The 20,805-nt window shown below is 36.1% G+C and overlaps 1 protein-coding gene across 4 annotated transcripts in view; it reads right to left on the reverse strand.

Annotated features, from left to right (window-relative positions):
• Positions 1–1,182: 1,182 nt before the first annotated feature.
• The window catches only part of SCFD1 (sec1 family domain containing 1), a 48,618-nt gene continuing 28,995 nt past the window's right edge, over positions 1,183–20,805 (reverse strand). For 2 of the 4 annotated variants that reach the window (XM_035902068.1, XM_035902069.1), the window contains exons 15-24: positions 20,525–20,595; positions 19,677–19,756; positions 19,043–19,105; positions 17,935–18,010; positions 15,437–15,490; positions 10,724–10,776; positions 8,175–8,208; positions 6,889–6,954; positions 3,135–3,203; positions 1,183–2,202 (exon numbers count right to left, since the gene is read on the reverse strand). In XM_035902068.1, coding sequence (XP_035757961.1) covers positions 2,179–2,202; positions 3,135–3,203; positions 6,889–6,954; positions 8,175–8,208; positions 10,724–10,776; positions 15,437–15,490; positions 17,935–18,010; positions 19,043–19,105; positions 19,677–19,756; positions 20,525–20,595 — 590 coding nt within the window. In that variant the 3' untranslated portion in view covers positions 1,183–2,178. Of the gene's footprint in view, positions 2,203–3,134; positions 3,204–6,888; positions 6,955–8,174; positions 8,209–10,723; positions 10,777–15,436; positions 15,491–17,491; positions 17,590–17,934; positions 18,011–18,219; positions 18,439–19,042; positions 19,106–19,676; positions 19,757–20,524; positions 20,596–20,805 lie in introns of those variants that run through there. The other 2 variants (XR_004843016.1, XM_035902070.1) reach the window with 2 other exon arrangements.

Below are 20,805 nucleotides of genomic sequence, written 5' to 3' on the forward strand. Positions count from 1 at the left end.
ATTAACCATGGAGACTTCTTGTACAACCTTCTACAAGGGGGATTCAGGGGAAAGGGCCAGGTAACAAAAATCAGCATGCTGTAACTCAGGTTGTGTCAGAAGGGAAGAAGGACGATGAGCACGCCATTAAGGAGACAGAGCAGTGCATCTGAGCTTTTCATGGTAATGGAGAGCTTTAGGACTACTACTACAATAAAACCAGAGAACTAGTTTAGAGAGGAAAGAATGTTTGATGTACTAAAATTGTATTTATTATTTTTTGTAAAAAAAACCCAATAAATTGACCAGTGCATGCTCACACAACAGATCTGGAAATCCAGCTAGGCACAAATGAAACCCATCTCCAGTGGCTGCCACTTAAGTTTCTGAACACAGCCACTGAAGTAATTTCTGCTCTCTTTACATAGTTTCCTGAAATGGCAAATTCTGAGAGCTGTGATTTAGGAGTGCTCCTGGTTTAAATGAGCAGGGTCCATTGGATGGCTGACATCCACAGGCTGCCACAAGAGCTGGACAAAACGTCAGCAGCAGAAGTTGGTTGTCAGCTGCGAGGTTAAAACTCTTTGTGTAGGAAGCACAGTTTTCTTGGGGCTGGATTACTTCAAGCTCCTGGAATGAACTCCCACAGGAGGCAATAAACACCTTAAATGTCATTTTCTTTTCCAAACGCACTTTGACCTTGTTTTTACTAACAAATACAGTATAGGTGGGGAATTAGAATAACTCACTGCATTTGACACCGTGAGTCCTTGCTGACTGAAGTATGGGAGAGTGCTCACATGTAACAACTGTAATTAACACCACAGTAAATATATTTATGACTTGGCAAAGTTAGAAGTTTATAGCAGTAGTGTGAAGTAGCTTACAACACTCTGCTGAGATAATTAAATAACATTATTACTTTTTGATAATGTGGTCTAGATTATGCAGCTTTTTATTGTGATACTTTTAAGGAATAGATCAACTGCATTTCTTGTATAGATGTTTTAAAAAAATAAAAAAACTAGCTGGGGAAGAATTAGTGCCTTTAGAGCAAAGTTAATGTTCAACACCAAAGAACAGCGCAAAAAAACACTGCTGAAAAATTTACAGTAAGACAGCGATTTTTTATGACCTCACGGTTTATTAACAAAACCCCAACAAGTGTTTTCTTTTCACTTTTTTAGTATGTTGGGCCTCATTTTGAAAACATATTGCTTCACCAGTAGCGGTGCTGTTTCCAGAGGGGACATTTCTAGAGGCAGAGACCCACATCTATATAGAAATTCTGTTACCTTCTCTCAATTCCCGTACTCACTATCCAGAGCTGTCATTACTGGCAAAACTTCAGATTCTTTAGACTACTAAACCACCCCTACCTAATGCAATTGTTAAACCCTGTATTTTAAATGTGTGCTTATAACTTATAACAGTTAAAAGCTGTTCTGTGAGGATGACTTGGTTCCTTCCCAAGCGTAAAAGTCAAAGCAGTTAGTTACACTATAAACTGCAGAAGAAAATTATAAAAGATTTCACAGTTTTACAGTTTGAAACTGTGACTGCGCAGGCAAGTGATTTTTCTCTTAATCTTAAGAGAGGAGCTAAATTACTGTATGAGAAACTTGTACTGAAGGTATCTTCAAGTACGTCTTTGGAACATCAAGCAAAGACTGCACAAATCTAAGTACAAGTACAATTACTTTGGTAAAATAAAAGGGCAAGAGCTAGAAGTAGAGTAGTTCTCTTGTACTAAGGCTGTTTGTCTACGGTCCTAAAAGGCAGTTTTGTCCTTTTCAATTTTGTTAAATAAAGATAGTCTGGCTTTCAAGAAGAACACGTCTCCTAAAGACAGACTTGACCTTTTCTTCAAGCTATTGCTTTGTTTACTGTAACAGAAACTATGCAAGAACTTCAAAACGCTATGCTTTTCAGCCAGCTCTGTCATATGCCATAGCTAATACTGCATTGAGAGTGTAATAATGTGAAACTGACCCCCACCAAAAATATAGCAGGTTTTAAGGTTTATTTCTGAAATGTTGATATATACCGTATTAATTACAGATCTTTTTTAAAAAGTTATCGTATTAATGAAATGGGTTTAAGTTTTAATATAATGACAAAATTATAGATATGAAGATATCTGAACGTTGTAACAATTCTCTGTTGTCATGTTGCCATCCAGGTAACGGTGTTTCAGTCTTATTTCTGGCCAAGCTGGGACAGCTAAACGTGGAGAGACAGAAAACCATCAGGTTGCTAATCTTATTCTTTCAGTCAAACTAATACCCAGTTCGTCCAGTAAATATTTCTGTCCTGTAAGCTTTGTTGCTTATAACCAAAAGCATGCTGGTAATAGAGTATCTCCCTTACAGGAGAGGATCTGAGCTTCAAATCTTAAGATCTGAATAAATCTCAGAGGTAAAGGTGCAGTGCATGCAGTCAAGTCAACAGAAAAGTTACTTAAGCTGACTGAAGAGTTACAAGCTGGTAAGTACTGTTTGTCTCCTTCAAGTGCAACAAAAATTAATTTAGTTCTTTAAAATGTAGTTTTGAATAACGATTTATTCTCATTTTAGTAGGAAGTAAAACCATAGGTGGTGACAGCTCCTGAAGGGCTGCTCTTTGCTGACCACTGTGAATAATTTTTATTTTGCATTTGCACTGGAATGAGCCACAGAGAAGTAATGGTGATGATAAAAGACTTATTTTAATATAGGTATGGACAACATCTAGCTCCCACTAGGCCAGTATTTATAAATAGCAAAATTTAGGACAAAGGTTTAAAGGTCACAGTTGAGTAGTAGTTTTTAACGTGTAAAGTTGCTAGAATAGCCTGGAGAGCCGTGCTATTTGTGAAAGGCTCAGAACAGAGTCATTTTTTTTCCCCGTAGGATTTAGGTTAAGGGAATTATTATGAACTTGTTCACCTGCATTACCTGTGAACTCACATTGACAATACAGGCCTTCAAAAGTTAATTAAAAATGATGACTCCAAACCCCCATTTCAATCAAGTGAAAATAGATAACAAGAACATGTATTAATCTTTCAGAAATTAGTTTGTTTTTTGTAAAACTCACAGAGATGTTAAGGTAAATTAAGTCAACACACAGTTACAGAAGTAATAAATATTACAGAGGTTATCAAAGGTACGTACCTGTTTTATAAACTGTGTAGCATTAAATAGTTCACTGCAGCCATACAGGACATGTTTGCCTTGCTTACCCTAAAAAAAGAAAAGAAAGGAAGAAATCGAGTGTTTAACTGAGTAGCAAAAGTGGCTTAAACTAATTGTGTACCAAAAAAAGAAAAATCTTGATGATGTTGAAGTCTTACACTTTTGGCTGGAAAAAGAATATTGTTTAACCAGAGGAAAAAACCCCTGTAATTAAATGGAAGTGGAAAATGAGACAGCAGAGGCAGAAAGAAAGTGGGGAAAAAAAGGGGCATTTTACGCATTTAACCCTCAGTAGGATGCTAAGTTCTCTGATGTATCTATGGACGGCTTAGCCAAGTTAACAATCTTACCTGAACAAAGCCTACCCCCTAAAATAACTGGGCACTGTGCTAAAAATAACAGCAACATCTTTACTGTTTCTGTTGTGTTAAGAGCCTGAAAACTTCAGTCTGTAATTCGTTCCCATATTATTATGATGTTAAAAACATTTTTTGTAAATGGATTGTGAACCAAAAGGTCATGTTGATTTCAATCAGCTGCAAAATAAACCTCGTTTGCAGTTTTAACTGTGTTCGTTTGATAGTAAGGCCACCGAAGTGCCATGTTAGCATTTTGGAAGTGAGAAGTAGTTTAAGTAATACATAGTTTCAGACTGAGTTTACTTCCACCATTGGGCTAATAGTCCCATGGTTCCTCAAAGTTCAAGCATAGGCTTGAGAAATCTGTTCCACTGTTAAATTATTTTGCATTTTTCCATATCAGTTAGGTAAAACTTAATTATTAAAAAGCAAAATAGGAACATAAGCCTTGACAAAATTATTTTATTTCATATATATTACCAGTTGTGCGGTTTCTGCAGAAAGTAACAGAAGTGGATTCCAACAGTCCTTAGCTGGTGGTCACATGCTAACTAGGGAGATGGTAACCCTCGTTCAAGCCCTCATCTTTATTAATTTTGAGTGGTTTGTGGCAATAACCTATTCTTATCACTGAGCAGGACCTTGAGCTTGCATCTTCCCATGTTTCAGGCCAGTTTTTTTTAATCTTGATGCCCAAACAGGTCTGGTTTTGCTCGAAACTGGTATTTTGACAGATTCCACTCTGAGTACTTTGACTAGATAGCATTTGTTTCTGCCTAGTACCAAAAAAAAAATTTAAACTATACAAATAATTGTGACACAGGACTGTTGCATTTCAGGCAGCTCTCAAACATATAAATGTACTCTTGCCATCTGTCACATATTCTTCTTGAAGTGTAATTTTTAAAATGTGTATGCTTTTATTTAAAGTTAATTACTTAGTCCGTTCAAAGAAAGAGCTATATAGTCAAATAATTATTGGAGCCAAGTCGAAACTGCTTAACATCTAAGAAAAAGTAACCTCAGTACTCTTCAAAGTCCAGTATTTTCTAATGACTGAAAAACTATGCTGGATTTAAATTTCTTGTGATAAATGATAACATCTACCAAAGGTAGATTGGAACAGATTATCAAGCAGTACCTTTCTAACCATCTGCAAAAGGAAATTAAGACATGCTAAATTCAAACCAGTATGCTAGCCGCCTCCTGGACTGTCCCTAGGGTGTGCAATTTTGATGACACGTTTTCAGCATGTTGACCTGAACTTGGCCAAGGTATTTATTTTAAGGCATAATCTGCCTTACTGACATTATAAATATTTGCTTTTTGATGATGTGAGATAGTCCATCCTAGCACAGAACTGCAAATAATTGGATTTGAGGGTTCCTCTTAATTCTACAAAAACCCCAGAATATCAAGCTGAATGAACATTGCTTCCTGTTTTAGAAAGTTTTAAAATACTTTCTCTGTGCTTTCAGAGGCAAACTGGCAAAACAGATAGTGCTTAGAAAAATAAAGCAGTGAATAAAATCTTTGTGGTATCTGCTTGCAAGAACAGAACTGTTGATTTTTCTCCTTTTTTTTTTTTTATTCTGGAAGAAGTCTGATTGAATATTAGAATAATTAATAAGCTACATCTGTTGAAACAACCGATGCTGGAAGTGTACCACATGGAGACACAAATTTTGTTGGATAAGCCTGTAAGAGTCACCTGGGAGAGGCAGACAAATCTCTGGGGGGTTGGAGGTGGAATTAAGGCTTTCATTAACCTTTCCTGTTTTTTCCAAGAGCAAAGAGCTAAGTGGAATAAAGGCAAGGGAGTCTTCCCCCTTGGGAGGTCATCTCCCACTGACCAAGTAGGTGGTCTGATCGGAGAAACATACAGCACCCTTCAACTATGACAACTGAGGATGAACAAACATCTGTCCACGGGTTCCAGAAGAAGAAAAACTATGCCCAACTTCTGACTCTCTGTAAGATCTAAAATGACCATTCCTGTAGTTTTCAGTTTCATCTGTCCTCTCCACCTACCAAATGACCTCCTGTTTGCCCTCTTATTCCTCAGAAACATCAGCTTCCTGCCACTTTGTATACAGTGCCAAGTGTTTAACTTGTCATCATACAGATGCTCTGTATATACACATATATACATTTATGCATACACAGCAAACCTCAGCTCTGTCAGTATGCAGCTACATACCAGAGAAGTTTAGTAGCCTCTAGGGGAGTCAGAGTTTTATTTCAGGAGGAAGTAATGAATATACATCACAAATAGACATGTTGCTGGGCATCTTTTGAATTGATATGGTGCCTGAAATGACTTTGGGTAAACTAAGGAGCAAGCTGAAAGTTTGACAATGCACTCTGCTACAGGCAGATGCCCCACTCAATGCTGTGATTAGTTATCGAGAATAGTGGTAAGTGCTAAGGTGAGCCTAAATAGTTTCTTTAACTTACATTCCTCTTCCTCTTCTTTCACCTATTCAGATCAGCTCTGTTCCAAAATGGCTGCCTGTTGGAGGGGGAAAATAACCCAGCATACACGTTCTGACTTTATGTTTTTCAGGATCTACCTGGACATCTCCCTTGACACCTCTTATGATAACTACACAGAACCAAATGATGCAGCGTATCAAGAATGAGCTTCTATTAACTCATCGGTGAAAACTTCTAAAAGGCGGGTAAATAATATATGTTGATGCCAGTCTGATCTTTGCTTTGATAGATAGCACAGCATTTGCATTACATTGGCTTCTGAAACAACAGACATTACGCTCAGGTAAGACTGTTGTAAAATAAGATACTGTTACCTGTAGGCCTTGTTTTGAACTGACTTCATATTGCGAAGCTGCACACGAAAAAGCGCTGCAGTATCTCTTTTGCGGGACCGATGAAAACTAAAGAATTCTGAGCAGTTCCTTACTTTCAAGGCTATGAGACAGTACAGCTGCTTTATTTAACAACAAACAAAAACTAGTAACAGGACTCAAAAATGGTATGAACAGCCAAACTGACAGCATTTGATGTATCAAATACAGAAGACAGGTTAAGTCAGTTAGCTATACCTGCTGACAGTTTTCAACCACGTTGGTGTATATGAAGACAAAATAAAGCAGAATGTAGTTTATTTACTCAATTCAAAAGTACAACATGAGCAAAAATACCAGAGACAGTAACTCTCTGTTGGTCCAAATTAATAATCCACATTTTTACTGATTTCTTACACACTTTTTTCCCTCAGACTCTGTATATAATAAGGATGTTAAGGCTAATTTCATAGACTTAATCTTCTACATAATAAATGTTACAGCAAACCTGCTAAAACTGGTTTCTATCAGTAAGTTATAGACTGCAACCGACAGAATTGCACATACCTTTATGTAGTCAATAAGATTTTGATATTCAATATAGTTGCCACCTCCAACTACAAACACTATCGCCTAAAAGGTAACACACACATAATCAGAGTATGCATTCAAATTCTTAACACTTCAGTAGTAAAACATATATCAAATCATTAAACCTACAGCAAAAATCTTCCTAATCACACTGCAGTCTCATAAGAACTGGATACAGAACCACTAGCTTCCTACCTGAAGGAAGATTAATAGAAGAGTTCTAGCAGGATGCTTCTTCTCCTAAGAAATATTTGAAACTTATGCAGTTTCAACACATTACTTTTTTTGTGTGGAGATGTCTCCTGTGTCCATGGATGCTTAAGAATTAATTTGGGACACAAATAAAATAGTTCTGTTGTAAAGGAATACATCATTTCATTATTTTCCCCCCTCCCACTTCCTACTGGTTAATAATCTATAATACTACAGATAAAGGCCATAAGTATTTTCTGGGCTACGTTTAAAAGAGAACAATTAATTAATAGAAAAAGGAGACTTAATAGTGGTATCAGTTTTGTTAACATTCACTATCCAAAACGGTTTGCGTTTCATATAGACTGTATGAATTTTATATAGACTTTCTGTTACAACTGACATTTTTGTTATGACCATCTGCTAACCATATGACACCACGTGGTATTTCTTTTGTTCAGGCGGCTAATTAGGACATTTCAAGAGAAAGCTGAGACATCTGCATATTGCCAAGGCAAAGATTTTGCTTATGAAACTTGGTAGTAAGATCGGATAAGTAAGACATTTACTATTTGCAAATATTTATGTTGAAAAATACTGAAGTTACTGGCATTTGTATAAAATGACACCATTTGTTGGTTTGCCTTCTTCCTTTAATTGCAGAGATGGTTTAAAATACTGTCACTTAAAACCAGTGGTCAATGCTTGCTGTTTAAGGCTGGACAAAGGATTAAATCTAGAGAGCATTCTAAAGATCTGACATAAAAATGGGGGGGTTTAAATTGCTGAGTACCCAATTATGTTATTAATAAATCTCTGTAATTACCTCCAGAAGAATTTTCTAGATTTTTTTTTCTCCAGTATTAGTTAATGCTTACATAGTGCTTTGAAGATGAAAAGACTTCTTCAGAATAACAGCTGATTATAATTAATACAAGATCTAATTAGTCTAAGTGGTTTTTGCAAACAAGACCTCTCATTTTAATCATGATCATCAAAAATGACTGTTACTTTAGGATTATTTTTTTTTTAACACATGAACATTGAAAAATAATTTCTATGTGACTTACCTCCTGGAATGGATTTTTGTTTCTGGGAACTGAGCTATAAAAAGAAACACAAACAAACTACAACTTAAATTTTATTAGACATTAATACAGATATGCTAAATAAGTATCAAGTACACATCATGTTTACGGAATCCTATGTAAGATTGGACAAAGATATAAAAGTGAACAATAATTGCCTTTCTGCATTCATTCTCCAAGTATTTTATTTAAATGATTTGTTATGGAAAAACATTCATTCTGCAGGACTGCATACATGAGTAAATAGAGTTGTTTTACTTCATCCGTTTTAAGGTTGCCATCTGAACCACAGGCTTTATGACAACACTTCTTTTAAAGCTCTAACAACAGGGCAGCTAGCTAGGAGCAAATACAACGTGTAAAAAATTTCATCAGCATTAGCACAGTTCAAGATGCTTACAAATCCAAATTCTGCCTACTGGAATCTAACTAGGTAAGGCAGTCAGTTTGATGCCACAAGCTCTCAAAAGCTACCACGGGCAGCAGTGTGTGTGTTCTGCTGCCCGGTGTCACAGCAACAACAAGAGGATTACAATGATTTAAGGAGGAAGAAGTAAGTTACAGTTTGGGTGGCACAGACTCCTCCTCTCCCTTTGAATCCACAGTCCCAGCCACAGGGCGGTAGGTAGTGGGGAAAGGGGGAGAAATGTCTTTTCCTGCATCACCTTGCACCTTCGGGAGGAAGGGAAAAAGCGAAGAGGAAGGAAGCTCTGAAGGGTCGGTCTGCTCTCCCGCCCCTTGCTTGCACACTACCACTCCCCTCCTGCCCTGTGCTGGCCTGCAGCCCCAGGTAGTCAAACACACCTTACGTTCTTACACAGATTAAAAGCATTGCATTCTTCAACTTATCCCTCCCCTTATTTCAAGAAGTCTTCTCTGAGCGACCAACAGTTGACTCAATACAGATTCCAGTGTATCGGAAAAAAAGCTTTTAAGAGGGAACGGCTCTCTCTAATTTGTTGTTCTGATCTGTCATGAAGACTACAGGCTCCCCAGAAGTAGAACTGTTAGCCCATTTCTCTCGTTGTTTGAGTATGATATGACATCCACATACATTTTGTGTCATCCTTTCAGAGGGCAAGGCTTGCTTATACTTGACATAGGCTTTACACAGGATATAAAGCTACTGTTTTGCTAAGACTGAGTTACAGTAATGCAGTTCTCCTCTATTTAAAAAATAACAGGTAGAAATGCCAGTATTTCTTGAAACAGGTGTAGGTTAGCAAAAAAATTAGTCACTTTTTAATATCATTGCATTAATGACACTACTTGATATTGTTATTTTAAATTAGTAATATTTTGTCAAGCCAGCTAACCTATGGGTTTTTTTTTTTTATGATCTACCTAAATATTTGAAAGGAGAATTAGATGACCCCCTATATGACTATACTAGAATTTTGTTGTCATGCTCAAATTTGATTTAAGGAATATAACTTGAGTTTATGTAAAAAAATCCAAACAAATCCTAAACCAGAAATTAAAAGTGTTTCCCTATGATGCTGATTACAGCTACACAGAATGGCATATGTATGAACTGCTATAAATGCATATCTCCACATTTAAAGCAACGTAGGAACTACGTGGAGTGGGTAAAAATGCATTTACATGAGAATACCACTTTGGCTTTAATGAAACAAATCTTTGCACAAAATCCTCCAAAAATGCTATAAAAGCATAACAAAACAATGAAAGTTGTGATTAAAATGTAACCTAAAATACTGGCAATTTTCTTCTTTGATGCTTTCAAAATCTGCTTATCTTTGAAATTACATGGTCTGTAATAATAATACTTATTACAGGCAATTCTATGAGCTGAATGTTTCCCCATGGGTTTGATGAAAATAATTTTTGAAGGTATGTTAAAATTAAGTATCTTCTCTGTTTCTAGGATATTAGAGGGGAGATTATCAGCCACAGTTCTTGGTCAAAGATGTAAACCAAATGATATAAATTTATAAACTTCTGGTGTAATCCCTCTTCCTCTCTTTTATTGGCAAAACAAAATATATCCAATTCTCCCTTCATATGCACGAGTATAAAATGTGCACCTGCCTACACAAGAGCAAATACAGTCAATTTTTAATGATTTTTTTTTGCAAAGTTATTAACAAAAGAAGAGATGTATTCAAATTAAAATTTTAACTGTTTAAAGTGATAAAAAAATTTTAGTGCATTAGCCCATGACTTTTTAATTTAACAGTGAAAACCCACAAAGTTTCAAAGAAACCAAGCAGTCCAACTGTAAGAATTCTAACATTTATTCCTGCTAAACATAAGTACACATTCCTGCGACTGAATCAGTGTACGTGTTAGCAGCACGTTCAGTCACTGGAACAAAAGCCTTTTTTTGCAATGTTATAAAATTTTATCTGGTTGATCCAAGTTCCTGTTGTGAATTCCTTCAACACCAACTGTCTTGACTACGAATTAATGATTAATTACTTGTAGTCAGCAAGTAAAATAAAACAGATTTCTTAAGTTAGCCTTTTCACAGGGCACAAGGAAAGAAGCAAAATGCAGAGTAAACTCACCTGTCACTGCCTCGCAGCATCTTGGGGTCAAAATACCGGTAGTCATCTGTCTCCTATTAAAAAGTACATTTTTACCTCAAAAGGTTGGAATTTTGGCTTGTGAATTTCTGCTTGTATCTATTACAATAAACATCATTCAAACCAATGTCATCTCCAATTTAGCAGGCACACTGTTCAAAATTAAGTGTGGTATCCACTAATATTTACAGTATTTGTACATAACTGAACCAGTACAGAATAAAAAACAGTGAGAGAGCTATGAAGGGTGCTATTGAGCTTTTTGTTTCTGGTTCATCTAAAATTGACTATTACACACTTTCAAAAAAATACACGAGTTGCACAATAAATCCCAACAGAAAGGCAGTATGCAGAGAGAAAAACCAAGGTGTCACCAGCTTCAGAGGAACATCACAGGGTTAGTTATAAATGCTAAAATTTTCCAGGTTACAGAGATCTGCTATCGATTTAATATTATAAAACAAAACACTTCTATGGCAATGAATGCTAAATACAAGATAGATCAAAATCTGCTACCGTTACGTAACTTACCCTTTTCATTTCATGATTTATGACTACTATTAAACTAAAATTAAGCTCTTGAAGAAGAAATGAGTTCCATAAGAATTTGAAAAGTCTGACTGTCTAAACTATACAAAAAAATTTTTTCTTCACACAAAGCACTGAGGCCCTTCCAATATTTTTATTGGCAACAAGCAGGATTTTTGCCAATTATTACAGATGAAAAACAAAACTTCTTAGTAACTCTTTCTGACAACTATTTGGCTTTCTTCTGTTTCTATACTACATTTTCATCCAGGTACTGTGAAGTTTAGTTTGTGGATAAACTGCATGCGGGACTATGGTTGATTTGATCTGGGTGCTTACATGCAAGATCTCTGTGTTTTGATGATTCTGTAGAGCAGAAACAATTATTCCTGAGTAGCAGACAGATTATCTGGGGAATCTGTTAGAGCTCACAATGCATAACTATCTCTAATATTACAAAATAGTTAGTATACATGTGGTGGTTACACACACAGAACATAGATCTAATTGATATTAAGGAATTTCATGTAATTACATAAAATAAGTCTCTTATCCTCAAGTTTGGCTTTTTAAAAAATTTAATTTAGATCTAATTTCACCCTGAACCTCTGTAAAATGCTTTTATATGCTCCACCGGGAATTTCAACTGCATTTGTACAGTCTGCCAGCATTCCTGATTTTGGCAGCCTCGTATATAAAGGTGGTGTAGCAGCTCTGAAGTAATGGGAGAGCTGGGGATGGATAGATACTGCTAGGCTAAAACTGAAAGGTCTTTGAGAAATCTTTAACTGCGATAAAGAGCTGCAGCTTCCCTGCTTGTTAGAATGAATTACAGATGAATGCCAGAACTAAAATCAGAGTTAAACCCCCAATATTACAAACGTTTCCTCCTGAATGTATTACTGCTGCATTTTTTTTTTCCACTGCGGGCTTGTGTAAGTAGACGTATGAAAAGTGGTAAAATAATAGAAATGTGATAAACTAGGGTTCGTTTTGTTCTTTAAATACACGATATCTGCTGAAATCAGTTCTGAGGGTGAAGGGACAGAAACCCTACGAGATTTTATTTGCTTTAAGAAATAGCTAGTCTGCCAATAAAACCAATGGGATAGCAGTTTCCTTACACGCAACAGAATTTGTCACTTCCCCAAGCAATTCAAGAATAAAATTCACACTTTTGAAATAATGAACTTACTTAATTTTCAATATTTCAAATTAAAATGGAAAGAGACTCATGGAAATCTCCTTGACTTTCAGCCTGTATTTATTTTTCTGCATAAGCTAACATGACTGGTTTGGACCAAGGAAACCCCCAATTTTTAGAATTTTTCATTGTAATGCATGAAAAGTAGCCATGCAGTATAGCCTAAGCCTGAAAGATACTGTATTTACTGAAAGGGATGATATTAACCAAAATACAGCTCCATTCATATATAACACAAATAAGATTGATCTAGCTCTTAACTTAATACAAATGTACACACTATATTGACAGAAGCTAAAGCCCCTTTGGGGCTTTGTTGTAAAAATATCAAAGGTTTACTTATCAAAGTTTATCTTTACTCAAGAATCGAACCATTTTGTGGAAGATACTTAAAAGAATCTCCATAATTCTCTAGCAAGTGGCGGCCAATTTCATTTGTATGGGTTAAAATCTGTGTATATTTAACAATATGAATTTTTTTTTTGTTAGGAAGATTTAAGGTTTTAGTCAATCTCTATTTAGCAATACCAAAAGAAAGCAACTCTTAGATTTACAAACAGAACGTTCTTTTATGAAAACATAATGCCCAAAGCAATTGCTTAAAAACCTGCTTTGACCAATAAATGTTATTATTAAAAAAAAAAAACCTCAAGGAATGGATTACTTTAAGGTCACCAATAAATGTTTCTGAATAAATACTTCAAGAAAAAGTGTAACTACAGCTAACCAATCTAGACAAATTTTAAAAGTTACAGGATGGTATTATTGCCCCAAAGAACTGTTCTATCTGTTCCTGCTTCTGAAAAACTTTGTCCTTCCTGGTAGCCGTCCTTGTGAGACAAAAGGAGCAGCAGGGACAAGTAACACACAAAGTGCAGGCAACCCTACAGGGCTTCGCACAGCCGATCATGCTGAGTAGGCTTAAAATTTCAACTGACAATAATATTTGCGAATGTTGGTGGCACAAGTTGTACATTCCATATCTTTACTGTTGCATTTTACATTTAGAAAAGAATTATTTACAATCATTGTAATAATTGTTTGACTTCTCAACGATCTGTTCTAATTTTGCATTACAACTTCTATCTGTATGTATGTTTCATGCACCGATCACTGTGGTTAGTGAGATTCAATGAACTATAAAGGGCATTTTTTTGTGTTGTAAAAAAAATAAAATCTTGAACTTTTTTTTCCCCTCCCTTTGTACTCTGCCTACAGTGCAGTAGTTTTCTATTCTGGGGAGCTGAAAAGGACCTCAGACACCAGAAGATGAACAGAGGCCACAGCAGTGTATTTCTACACATTGTCCTTTTCCAGATACAATTTCACTTCTGTTGGTGGTACAGCACGTCTAAACATATTCCGCAATGACCCTCCGCTTTGCTTCTGTTTGCTGAAACTTACTCAAAAAGTTGCTGTCCATTTCCCTGCAGGCAAGGAGAACTATTCTCTTAGGCTTGCCTGGTCTCCTCTGACTTGAAAAGTAGGACTCCCTGTTTCGGGCCATGAATTCCCGTCTCTGACATAGCAGTGCAACACGAAGCTGCTGTCTGACAGACTGCCTCAATCTCTGCTTTTTCAAGTGAGAAGATCAATGTTTTCTCCAAACTATGAAAGTGGCCGTGGCTTTTTTCTACTAAGTGAAATGTGACAATAGCAAGTCAGCAAAAAAACACCTGGATGACTCGTAAACTTTTCCAAATCAATTCCTAAACTTGTAGCTTGAGGAAGCTACTGTTTATTTAAAAATGAAATTGTTTCATTTTTCACCTACTTGTAAGCTATCTGTGGTTTTTAATTTCAGCTTTCTGTATTAAGTGTTCTGAGCGACCTCTACCGGTTGACTGGATAAAATCAGCCCTGTGCATCTTTCCCAAGTCTTGCGAACAGGGACAACAATCTGCTGCCACTGCAAACAGTATCAATTTCTTTGGTAAGAGAAAGCAAACTTTCTGCTAACAATGACACATATTATCTCTGAAGTACAGTTTAAGAAAAGACAGGATTCCTTGAAGATTGATCATTTTCATATTTTACCATTATTTACCTCCCTTTACATACAGCTAATACCTGAAGGTGAAAGTGGACGAAGGAGAACGTTTTAAATCTACTACGCAGTGTGAACTATTACAACTGTATATCTCTGCCTGACACTGATGTAATTAAAACAGGAAGACTGATACGATGTGGCAAACACACTAAAGCTTTCTAAATTACTTTTAACAGGTAGGTTTTGCAGGACAAGTTTGTGCACAGAATGCTCCTATGTAGGAGTTCTGAAGAAACAAAATACACGGCAAAAAAAAAAAGACCGCTTTGACTGTATTTTTATGGCCATTTTTAGCTGTAAATTCTAGCAAACATCTTGACTACCTAGCTAACATTTAATTGTTTCAAAGTTTGTAACTTACATAAGTCTGAGGAAATTTTTGCAGAAACAAGGGGAAAAGAGGACTTTTCTGACACAAAACCAACTCTGCTTGCAAACTAAAAGACTACATGAGGACTAAAATATTTTCTGTTAAATAGCAAAGCTTTAAAGACGTGGGAAACAAAATTTTCTCTAACATACCTCTCTAACTGCTTTATTTCTGAAACTGTGCTCTTAAAAAAACCAAAAAAACCCCACCTTGATGCAAATAAAATTTCAGCCCATGGTTTAACTTTTAGAAATTTAGGAGCAACAGAAACTCAGTATAACACAAGAGTAATAGGACCTCAGAATAAAAAACAAAACTCAAACCCACGAGTTCCAATGAGACACAATAAATTATCGTTTAGAAACTATTTTTATGAAAAAAAATCTTATGAAATATTTATAAAAATGAGATACTTGAGATACTTGAGATACTACACGATTAAACTGCATTATCATGAAAAAAAATAGCCATGGCATATTACATATCACAGCCTCAAGATTTCATTTGTTCCACCTCTTTCCATGTGAAGGCAGTTATACTCACAGGGTTTGACTTCATCTCCATGAGGTTGTCCAATATACGTGTGACTGGTAGATTCTGTAAAACACAATGTGAAATTCATGGAATGCTGAAATGCTTACTAATGACTATCCACAGGCACTCTATTATTTATGGAATAATTTACAGAACATTTGAAATACTGCTTTAAACAGTTTTCCTCTTATATTTTGTAAAGGTTGAGCATTTTTATCGTCACCTAAATTACCTTTCTGTGCAAAAAAAAAAAAAAAGAAGAGTGAAGACAGGAACAAAGTTGTATTTAGGTATTACCAATACATGCAGACATGTGGTGATGTATGAATCCATATTGAAAAAATACTTTGTGGTTTAAGGAAAGAATTTTAAAACTGAGATGTTAGATGATTAAAAAGATGAGAATTAAGGGTTTGATGCTAAAAAAGAACTAATGTTGTCAAAGAAATGGGTAAAAAAAAAGCAATCCTGGCAACAAATGTTTGGATGAACTGGAAAGGAATAAACTGAGGTGAGATTCAAGATGACTTTTCCTTATTTAAGATGGGAAATGTTGGCTTAAACAAAAGATCTGAAGTATTAAACAGTCAAACCACTTTAGCAGTAGTAAACTGAGGGAGAGTTTACATAGCAACAGACTTGGCAATGTGTCCTGTTGACAGAATAGATCAAAAAAGGACATTCCAAAGGATGATCTACAAATAACACTCAAAAAAGCTTAGTAAAAAAACAATGTAAATCTCCAAATGAGAAATAAAAAGTTAAGTTTAACAGAAATACCACAGACCTACGTCAGGCTTAAAAATATGAGGAAGAACAGCATTTTATTTGGCTACCCCAAAACACCTGGAGAAGGAATTAAAAGCCAGAAAAAAATATCCTGAAAACATCGGCATTGTGGCTTCTTCCTCACTCAGAACCCAAAACAAAGCAAGCCATTTTGCCAAGAACAACACGAACTTTTTAAAGCCACACATGTTAAATGACAAAATGTTTAATACAAGAATAGGAAGTCTCATTTAGAATACAATTATCATCTACTTTTACAAGTAACAGTTGATCTGAAGAGCGCTCTATAAAATCTAACATACAGGCAAGTTGCATATTTAAAACAGTTTCCTCAACGGTATTTCATGACGTACCACTGACTTGTAACTGTGCAATGCAATGTATCTTATTTAGTCAGTGAAAATCCCTCAGAATTAATTTCATTGACTACCCTCCAAAAGCCATAGAAATTATTTTTTTAAACTCTTATGTGAAAACTGATACTTTTCATGCATAAATTATGTGTATAACAGGATAACTAAACAATGGCTATGATTAGATTAACTACGTCAAGAAGATGCACATTTAATTAGAGATGAGATTTCATTTTATTTAGTTCTGATATGCTGCATTTCTAGATTAAATTCTGGTTCTTCCACTAGGAATGATGTATGACAAATGACAAGTGACAGGAGAAGGGGTAATGGCTTTAAACTAAACCAGGGTAGGTTTAGACTGGATATAAGGAAGAAATTCTTTACAATGAGGGTGGTGAAACAATGGAAGGGGTTGCCCAGAGACGTGGTGGAGGCCCCATCCCTGGAAACATTCAAGACCGGGTTGGATGGGGCTCTGAGCAACCTGATCCAGTTAAAGGTGTCCCTGCTGACTGCAGGGGGTTGGGCTAGATGACCTCTAAAGATGCCTTCTAACCCAAAACATTCTATGATTCTATGACCTTTTTCTTAGAAATGTTGATGTCAAAATATTGCAGAATTAAGATTTCTAACTGTAAATATTTATTTATTGCCACCTAATGAAAGCACATATTGGAGAAAACAATGCATCCTCTACAGGGAAGCAGGTTTCGGCGAACCATGATTCAAGATTTCAGCTGCGATGAGTTACACAACCACTGTCTGTCTTTTGTTGTTTTGTTTTCTTTTGCAGGGTGTACATTGAAATTTTCATGCAAGTTTTCCAAACTTAAATGAATATTAGAAGGTGGCCTTGTCATTATAAACACACTTTGATTTTCAAGCACATTTCAAGGTTATTGTTGCTGTACATATTTACATGGGAAAACTGGGAATACTTGAATTGTAACTGAACAGAGAATGAACACTTTCAGCCTTTCAGTCACTCTGGAACAGACGCGTTTGATACACGCTGTTCTAAGTAAAGACATGGAGGGCTTTTTTTGTTTATGCAGGTCTATTTTGAGTATTCCACAGCTGCTCTTTTTATAATGCTGAAATCAGTCTTAATCACACATACTGGAATCTAATTCCTTACAAATGGAGGTATTCAAAGAAAATTTGAACACTATTCATTACTTGTCTAAAAACTGGAAGCTACGTCATAGATCAACCCACCAGCAGAGGTTGATGGGGTTTTTTTGTTACTGACCAACTGATTTTACTAAGACAGAGGTACTGACAGTTGTTTTTCTGAATGTTTATCTAAATATTCTCAATGCCCACGTGATAGACTTTCTTTTAACTTGTTTTTAAACTTACTTGTTGCTTCAGTACCAAGTTCTTCACTCCTTCCATCACAAACTGTGATCCTGTATTCATAACACGTGAAAACAGGCTGAAAAACAAAATGAAGATGATGTGTGAGACCTTCTTTTTTAATTTGCATTCTTAAGCTTTATGCTGACATCCAATTCCTAATAAAGTCGACGGGAATTAAGTACTAAGTCATTCATTTTGTCATGAAATACATTCTTCAAACCACACGGCAGTGAAGTGTTTGGGAGTACACCTATAATCCAGCGGTTAGATCCTCACCTATCACTAGGAGTCCCAAGTTCTGGTCTTTAATCCATTGAACAGTTTACACTTCAGTAGTGCAAGGATTTGAGTGCTCCTTTTGAGTGGGTGTCCTAATCACTGGAGTTAACAGCGATGCTGAGTGTCTCCAAACAACCAAACAGTAATTTTTCCAAGTGAGACAGCAATGGAATTCTCTCTAACCATACTGGGCCACAGTTTCTTTGTAACAGTGACAGTGTGTTTCTGAAAGTAAAGTTGGCAATGGGGATTCAAATCCTCTCAAGCATGGAAAGACCCAAGTCCCATATCCTGGGAATATATGCACCCTTAGCACAGTCGTCCTCTCTGCATTTCATGTCCTGAAATAAGTAACTACACCTTTCAACAAGCAGGCAGACACCCAGTCCAGGACATCCTAATCATAGAGCAGAGTGTTCCTGCATCCCTGACAGTCTCCAGGCCCTGCAGAGAACCAGTTCTGAATACACAGGGCTGTTCTTATCTTCTGCCATTGACTAAATACGGCTCAAAATGATGGCTGTCATAGACCTATTTCCTGGTGCCGAATTCTTCTCCTGTGAGAGCCTGTGCATTTAATGCACAGATGTAGATATCACTGTATTAAGTTACTTTGTGGATTTAGTCACAGATCTCTTTGATTTCCTGTGTCTAAGTCCTATGCGCTGTTAAGGGGAGGTGAGTGCTTGTAATTGTCTGTAACATAAAACTTTTTACAAAGAGGGAAATATTTTATTCTGGGCCTTGTACAGCACTAATCACACTTCCAGTACCACTAAAATAAGCTAAAAACCACCAAAGGCTTACAGAAAATAAATCAAAAGCATACCCCAAAGGTTTAGGCGTAGTGTTTCCATAGCTGGTTGGAGCCGAAGCCATCTTGGTGAAAGCCCTGTGAAAGCGGGGATAGAAATCAAATATTCATCCCATGGCACATACTGCTGTAGAGTGTTCCACTCTGGTCATTTGAAAGTGAAAAAACTTATGCTTCTCAAACTCTTTCAGGAAGTAACTATGGCAGGCATCTCTCTTGTCTATAATTACAACAGTTAAGGAACGGAAAGGAATTAGATTTTACGCTTAAAAGACAAAGGCTTTATTTTGATACGATGTAAAACTAGAATAACTGATAGGCAGCAAGGCCCTTTGGTATGAACCAAAAAAATGTGGAGTCTGACCGAGCACAACTTTTCATTTAATTCAGTAAGTTGCTTCTGTCTTGGGTCACTAAGTACACTGCTATGTGTCATATTCAATACTCTTCTGGCATTACTGGAGTTCAGTTTTAAAATCAGATTTGCATGTATTGCCATAACAATGATGGCAAAAAAATATGCCTGAATGAATGGTTAAGGGTAATTTACGATGCATGAGAAGGAACACATAATTCCTTGATACCAATGGTGAGTTCTGTAAAATTACCTAGTTACAGCCTCATGTAGGAGAAAAAAGAAATTACTTACTTCCATTGTTTTATGTAGCTCAAAGGAGCAAGATTACAACCTGCATCCATCAACGCTTTTTTATACTGCTCCAAATCAATCTGAAATTATGAAGTAGAGAAATGCAGTTTTCTATGAGCAGCTCTCATTGAACTTAACAGTACTTGTGGAATTAAATCCTGTGCACTTTCAGATATGGGAACAGTCTTTTATATCAGCATATTTAAAAAACCTGACAGAATACTGGTTTCTGTAAAATGTCACAACGGCAAGTAATAAAAATGAAGGGGAGTTAACATATATTTGTAAGAATACTTTCTCTTTGCCTAACCCAACATGTTTTTCCTACCACATAATATTTCTACAGTATAATGAAAATCTTCCTTGAAATTAAACATCATAAGTTCAAGAGAAATATTAAGGAATTGTTTCCTGAATTATTCAGATACTGGCATAAGAAGCATTTCTCCTTTACTCATCGGCTGGCCAACTGATCCAATTGTTCTTGAATATACAAGGACAGAGTGCAGAGACTCATAATTAACACTTTGGTTCACCTACTTCTAATTGAGCAGTGGAGCAGAGTAACAGAAAGCATGCCAAGATGTTTCTTGCAGTACCTCTAAACTAAGTATTTCAAAAGATAATCTTCCTGCTTACTAGTCATTCATATCCTTTGAAATGATAGCTAAAGCTTTGTGAGCAGATTCCCTGGTAACACTACAAAATTTATTTAAAGTTTCACTATTTCCTGGGCATTTCATACTTTGCTTCAAAGAGAAGCAGAAATACCCATTTAGGGCTGAATTGATTCAGGAAAGTCCTGTGTGGTACAATTTGGTGTTGGAAGCTGTAAAGAACATACGAACCTCTGAAGGTGCCTGAGCTGAGCTTATGTAGTAGATCAGAAATAATCGCATTTTGTCTTCCGGAGTTCCTGCTGCAGTGAAAAAAAGAAAAAACTTAAACCCCTAAAATTATAACTATGCTGCTATGTTAATTGCCCTTCAGTAATAATATGTATGTACATCCAGACCTCTAGTTATGACAATCTATAAGCACTGCCTTGTTCAGTGTATAAAAGGTTTATTTTAGCACTTTTATTACAAGTTGGGTTAGACAGGCTTGCCCTTTCTGAAAGTTTACTTAC

The sequence above is a fragment of the Egretta garzetta genome, unplaced genomic scaffold (assembly GCF_000687185.1).
Source record: "Egretta garzetta isolate BGI_Z169 unplaced genomic scaffold, ASM68718v1 scaffold79, whole genome shotgun sequence".
Lineage (NCBI taxonomy): Eukaryota > Metazoa > Chordata > Aves > Pelecaniformes > Ardeidae > Egretta > Egretta garzetta.